The sequence below is a fragment of the Alosa pseudoharengus genome, unplaced genomic scaffold (assembly GCF_046254945.1).
Source record: "Alosa pseudoharengus isolate Yale_2024_CS ecotype anadromous, Long Island Sound unplaced genomic scaffold, YU_APseudo_1.1 YU_APseudo_1.1_scf_15, whole genome shotgun sequence".
NCBI classification, from domain to species: Eukaryota; Metazoa; Chordata; class Actinopteri; order Clupeiformes; family Clupeidae; genus Alosa; species Alosa pseudoharengus.
The window spans coordinates 15,005,228-15,012,379 of record NW_027468620.1 but is presented as its reverse complement, the minus strand read 5'-3'; the positions used below and the strand labels follow the sequence as shown (position 1 = coordinate 15,012,379).

Here is a 7,152-nt window from a genome sequence, read left to right as displayed (position 1 = left end):
AAACTCACAACTGACCCTCAAACTTGAGAGACCTATTTTTATCATTAAACGAAAAACACGATAAGTGTGATTGATTGAGTCTATTGATAAAGGTAGGCTACTGCATCGCGTCTTCTTTTGAGGAACCACAGTTGGTCATGGGTTTTGATCACAAGGTTATGCCTATACCTCCAATCACAACTGTAGGCTATTCCACAATTCCATTTTTCCTCTTTGTATTGGCCTCTTGTGTCCATTCTCTGCAGCCTTTGTCCCCACGCCTATCCCACTTCTTTATCATTAGTTGCTGTATTTTCTTAGTGGATTATGCTCTCATGCACCGCGGGCAGTTTCTGAAAAATCGTCCACTGCCATTTACACGCCCAAATGTGAAGAGTCGATGTTCACATCGTCGTGGGCTTTACAAAGTAGCAAACCCTATACTCCCAAATAACCAACTGTCACTTTGTTGCGAGTCACTCGATAGGCGAATGAGCACACTGTGGCGAATGCCGTCATTACGCACGACTACTCCGCTATTACACGCATTACGTTCGCCCAATCAGCTGTGGATCCTCAACCACAGGAAAGAGGCAGATGATATGGCAGCTTTGTGAGCGACCAGGTGAAACTTGCTTTGTTAATTCCGTTTAGCTGGGGAACATGAAGACATTTTAAGTCGTTGACGGCAACGGGGCCTCGGTTAGAAATGATATATTTGATATTAATTTCCGCATTTTCTGGGGCGATCGTCACGTTAGTGTTACAGTTCATTTTCCTCTACCGGAGAAGCCCGGAGCCTATAGGAAGGACAGTGCAATATGTCAAAGCAGTGCCTGATCCCTTATTGAAGGATTACTTTAATAACCAACATGTCGAATCGGGACAGCAACAGCAAGAAAGCACGACATCCGCAGCATCTAAACAGACAGAGGCCGCTTCTTCGAAGCCGCAGGAAGCGTCTGTCACCAGTAGCCCGAAACAACAGCCGCCGCCACCGCCTTCTCAAAATGAGTCGCTGAACACCTCCAAGTCGGAGACATGCGGCTTTTTAAATGCAATATTTTTGTTTTTGTTCCGGGAGCTCCGGGACACCCCGGTGGTTAGACACTGGATCACCAAAAAAATCAAGGTGGAATTTGAGGAGCTGCTACAAACCAAAACAGCCGGACGGTTGTTAGAGGGTCTCAGTCTCCGGGATATATCCTTGGGCAATTCATTGCCCGTGTTTAAGACTGCGAAACTTATTAAGCCGGTCTCCGTTAACGAAGACGGCATGCCAGAAGAGCTTAATTTCGAGGTGGATCTTGAATACAACGGCGGGTTTCACCTGGCGATTGATGTAGACCTGGTGTTTGGGAAATCAGCCTACCTGTTCGTTAAAATGACCCGGGTGGTGGGCCGATTGAAACTACAGTTCACTCGAATGCCTTTTACGCACTGGTCCTTCTCGTTCCTGGAGGACCCGCTCATAGACTTCGAAGTTAAGTCACAGTTTGAGGGACGACCGTTGCCCCAACTCACCTCCATCATTGTGAACCAGCTAAAGAGAGTCATCAAGAAGAAACACACTTTGCCAAATTACAAAATAAGGTAAAGGTCATATCCTGCAGTGAGGTCAAATAGCCCACTGTCTCTCTCTCTCTCTCTTTAAAGTAAGCCTAACATCTCTTCTTGTTCACAGACTAAAACTTGATACAGCTATGAAATAGGAAGACGACGTATGTTGTGGTGCAAAAATTGCTGGCTGGCTAATGTAGCCTAGCCTATGTGGAATGTAGGCTATGATCTGCTTGAGTTGACCTGCTCAGGTCGCAGTAAACCTGTTGCGCTGCAATAGGCAAAGCTATAAGTAGGCCTAGCCTATGGCGATGTGATTGCAAAACATTTTATTCAAATGCATTCTTTTGTCAACAGATATGCACCCAATGATGGTTTTTTTTAACACACCTGTGTCCATTTTAGGTTAGATTTATGTGATATGTTTAGGCTTTCAGTTTAGCTGTTTAGCTGTGTATGCCTCAAGGCATACACTGACCAACGGAGTTTGTCTTCATCCACATGTCCACTGCTGATGGACTGTTCAAGTTAATGATGGGTTGAAGAATGACTGTCTCGCAGTGTAGGTGCCTGTTGGAATGGTGAGAGAGTTTTGGAATGATTGGATGGTTGCTGTGAAGACTACATTCATGAATGCCTCGGAGCACAGCTTATTGAGTAGTGGAACTTTATGTTTCTGTTTTCTCTGTCCCTCTTCCTCTTACTTTCTCACCACCACTCCCTCTTAAAAAGGCACACTCTTTACCAGAACTTCCTCTTGTGTCACACTTGTGAGGCTTCTTTTCACTGCAAGTGCACAGGATGGCGTTAAGCCCCATGCTGGCCTATTCACTACCTTTTGGTTTCTCCTCAATCAATACAACTGACCGTTTCAATACGGGTCTTGAATTGCAGAACATGTGGCTTTTTTCTTGTGTATTGTGTGGCTCTCATCTCTACATAGTACAACATTATTATTAGTAAGCCATCTTTGATGTAGGTAGCAAAACCACAGTGACCACATTTTTCAGATTTCACTTTACATGAAGCACGAGGCTTTTGCCTGTTATGTATTTTGATGCCTCCATGTTAATGGAGTGTCTTGATGAACAGATACCTGTTTGTGTGGAGTGCACCATGTAATGATGGCGTTTCGGTGGTTTCCTGTATTTTGCATGACGCACAGATAATGGTAACTGATAATGAGGTGCTCGTCTCATGATGAGGGCGGTATTAAAGGAACCGTATGTAAGATTGTGGCCAAAACGGGTACTACAAATTACTTTCAAATTACTGTAGAGCGGTGTATCCCCTTCCCCTCCCCTCTGACTGGCAGAGTTGGCAACCGGATGACGAAACACTACTGACTTTGTGATTAGTAGATAGGTGGAGGGTGGCGCATTAGGCCAAAACACAACATGACAACATCAACATCAGTTGAGGGCTGCAACTTCACTTTTTAAATGACAATATCCTGGCCAGACTACTGTTGTCAGTGATATAAGTATTTGAAATGAACATGATTTCTTAATGTCTAGTGACATATCAGGGCAATTTTATGATTAATTGAAATACATTTTTTACATACGGTTCCTTTAATATTTTATGCATATCATATTTAGGTATTGTGTGTGTGTGTGTGTGTGTGTGTGTGTGTGTGTGTGTGTGTGTGTGTGTGCGCGCGCACGTGTGTGTATGCATGGATTTGTTGGGTGATTTGTTGTCATAATCCACATTTGCTTAATTGCTTATGTGCAGGGAGGCTCACGGTTGTAGCACTAGTCACCTGTGCCAAGTTGAGTATGCACCACTTGGCTCCCACCTCTTTGCAGTAGTCGTCAGTTCCCTTATCAATGATCCGTGACAGATGTGATGAGAGCACTGCGGCCTGCCCAGGTGCAGAGAGTTGGGATGAAGCATCATGCCGGTCAGGCACACCATGGACGTCCTTGCCAGCGTGGCAGTGGCACCCAGTCCTGGTGTGACTCGAGCCAGACTCCCTCAGCTCTGCATGCATCTGAGAGTACTGTGCTATAATGCGAGAACGCTGAGGGCCCGACCAGTGAGGGTGGCAGCACTGCGAGCCATGGACTCGTCTCCCCACACAGAGCTGGCTTTGGTGAAGGGCATATTATGAAGAGGCAGAAAGGGATGGAGGGAGGGGCGGTTATCGCAGAGGATTTTGCTTGAGGTAAGCGTACCCATACTGGCATTGTGCGCCCAGGCAGGCTTGTCACGAATGCTGTGGCAGCATTGCACTGGGTGCAGAATTAGGTGCCCTCAATTAGAAAGCACAATGACCCATGCTGTTGGGGGCACACACACACTCACACGCAAACCCACTGGAGCAGTGCACTGCAGAGTGATGCATTCAATGGCAAAAGAACACATCCCTTCTCTGTAGATAGGACTATCACTTATTTATCTGTTAGTAATAATCTAAATTCTTCATATTTCATTAGGTTCTGATTCATAGGTTGTGGAATCATCACCTTTGCGCTGTTATGATTAAGGTGGTTTACGACTGGTCATATCAGTAAGATGATGCCATTCTTTGATTCTGTACACTTCAGAGTAAGTCTTTCAACATTTGAACAGGAACCGTTGTGTTTGTTACACATGAGCTCTCCCTTGGTTAGCGTGAGCGAGGTGCCATTTTGTTGCCCACAAAAACTAACTGAAACTGATGGTTTTGGCTGGAGCAACATGGACATGATGCCTTCTCACTTTATGTGCTCATTCAGTGTGTGGGCAGAGGCTGCAATGAAGGAACACAATGGCTTCAGTGTTTTCAGAGAACGAGAGGGAAAAAAACTTCATCAACTGGGATTTTAACCATTTAAAACGAGGAACGGTCACCCCATTAAAGTAATACAAAGCCTGTGAGGTGTCGGCCAGTTCTTGGTGCAGCTCTTGTGTCGTACTGATTAACAACACAACTGATATAACTCCTCTTATCATTGCATGTTCACTTTTTTCATAGTTGACTTAAATCAGATAATCCGACAATCCAGAGCTCAGAATCAACAAATGATGCTACAGCCTGCGATGAAAGGGAGAGATTAAGTCTCTAAGCGCAAACCTGAATGTCAGGTCAAGACCAGAAGGAAACCACAGCTTTTACAAATATAAATTTACTGCACTTAAAATGCTAATATTCCAGAAGTTTAGGTTTTTTATTGTAATAGTCTGCAAAAGTTCCAGTTTTCCAGGTTTGACTGAAATATATGTATATATCTATACACAGACATTCTTTTCCCGTCTGATGTGGCCTTGATCTTGTATGAGGAAATCTCAGACTGGAGTCCGATTGCAGAACAAGGGAGTGATTCAGCTGTGCTGCTCACTGTATTGATGTTTTGCATGAAGGACTGCTGAGGTGTAATGGAGATGCAGTACCCCCCCCCCCCCCTCATCCGCACTCATCTGTTTCAGTGGACAGGTCAGGAGTGATATGGGGTCCTCAGAGACTGCTGGAGAGAAAGGACAGAGGATGGGTGGAATGACCGATGGAGAGATTGAGAAAAACACAAGAGAAAAAGACAGACTGAAAGGATGACACAGCACCCAGAATGCTCTCTCTTTTACATTTATGTTTTAGTCATGCTGACGCTTTTATACAAAGTGACTTACAAAAAGGGAAACGATCAAGGTACAATGCGACAAGGACATGTTACTGCGTCAGTAAATACTACTTGCTTAGCATAGAATCGAGTGACCGATCTAGAAGGGAGATAGGGAGTCCGATTGCAGACAGAGGTTGTGGTTTCCTGGTAGCAGGGAGGCATTTTTGTGCATACACACTCTGTGAATCTCAACTGAAAGTCTGCAAATATCCTGATCATTTGAAACGATGCAAGCCCTCCAAGTCTTGAATCAGTTCAGGGATGTGCATGCATTTGCAATCCCAACCTGCTCTGGCCCTGTCGTGCTTGAGTGCCCCCACAGATAGCACTGGTGCTGGGCAAAATTCGCCCGTGTAGGCAGGGCCGCTCCACATCACTTCAACCACATCGCCGTTGACCACCTCCACCATGACTAAAGTGTCAGACGCCTGCAGAGGCTGACCTGTAAATGGAAGCGGGGGGGGGGGCATTATAATGGACTCCCGGCGGTGCTCTGAACTCATGGCCTGGGCCCTGCAGCTTATGAAGTGCCTGGACTGATAGTGTTCAGCCAGGGTTGGCGATGGGGACAGCCCAGCCCGGCGCAGAGAGGAAGTGATGCGTGGTGATGTAACGTGGAGGCGCACAGATGGCTCTGCTGTGGATGAGGGGAGAGAGCAGGGGCTGGAGGCCATCCAGGCAAACGCCACTGCATCCACAGGGCTCAGCCCATGGATGGAATGAAGTGTGTGTCTGAGAGAGAGAAAGAGAGAGAGAGAGATGATACAGTATATGAGCTTCCTTTTCTCTGTTAGCGTGTTAAGACGTGTTGAGGCACTTGAAGAACTTTTTGCTTCAGTATTCGTGGTCAGGATAATTAGCAGTCTTGTAGTGCATGGCTGTTGGAACATCATCCAAAATGCAAAATGATTTAAGGCTTGATTTGCTTTCCCCATTCAGTATTTATTTTTTCATAGACCCTCGTTTTTTACCATGTTTATTGGCAGAATGTTTACCAATCAGATGTTAAAGTGACAATTCAACAAATATGAGTTGTGGCCAAAATGAAATCTCTGTGTAAATCCTTTTTGTAATTGTTCTCATACCACAATGTGAACTAGTTTAATTGACTTGTGAATTGACCACAGAAGTAAACATGAGACATTTCAGAGCTGCACGGCTATGAGTCTGTTAGTAAATTTAGGATGTTTTGGATTCCATTGAAACCCGTATGATGTGATGCCTTTCATCTTGAGTTTGTGAGTGCACATATATATGTGGGGGAGTGTGCATAGGAAAGGGAGACATAACCTAATTGTTTTTATGGATAAGCATTTCTTAGATAATAGTATTACTTCCCTTAGTAGATTAACTTGAACAGTGGTCAAGGGTTTCAATACAGTTTAGTGTGACAGGGACCCAGCAGAAAACACCAAATCAATAAGTCTAAGAAAAATGGCCCAGTAGTTTCGGGGGATCTCTGTTAATGAAATTACTGTCATTGACCCTAACTCAACTTTTCCTTCACTTAACTGATTGACACTCACCTGAATGAATAGCTGGGTTTTTTACCCAACTAATGCACTTTTTGACCATTCAAATAAGAAGTCCTGACTGGAGAACCACAGCCATTATTCTGACCGTAGGTGTGATGGGCTTGTTCCAAAGACACTGAGTGCTTTCGTCCATTTTTAATCAGATGGGTCAGTTTCAGTAAAGGTGTGGTACTGTTCTTTGCCAGGTCTCTGTGCTTGGCAGCTTGCCCTCCCAATTTGTTTGCCTTGCCTTTTTGCCTTCCTATCCGTGCTAGTGCATTGTGATTATCCCCCCCCCCCCCCCCCCCATGATTATGACCCCCCATTCTCCTTCCCCTCCTCTTGACCTCCTTTGATTATGAAAGATGAAGTGAGAAAGAGAGACATGACAACCCAACACAAGGAAGTTTTGAGGCAGAAGTCAGTCCAAACAAGAGATCTCTAAAGCAAAGAGTTGGACAAGAGTTGCTGTAGGTGATCATGGGACATTTTGG

The 7,152-nt window shown here is 44.9% G+C and overlaps 1 protein-coding gene across 1 annotated transcript in view; it reads left to right on the top strand.

Moving 5' to 3' along the window:
• The first annotated feature begins 561 nt into the window (after positions 1-561).
• Positions 562-7,152, top strand: part of pdzd8 (PDZ domain containing 8) — a 41,564-nt gene continuing 34,973 nt past the window's right edge. The window contains exon 1 of the mRNA XM_076285690.1: positions 562-1,572. Coding sequence (XP_076141805.1) covers positions 689-1,572 — 884 coding nt within the window. The 5' untranslated portion in view covers positions 562-688. The remainder of the gene's footprint in view (positions 1,573-7,152) is intronic.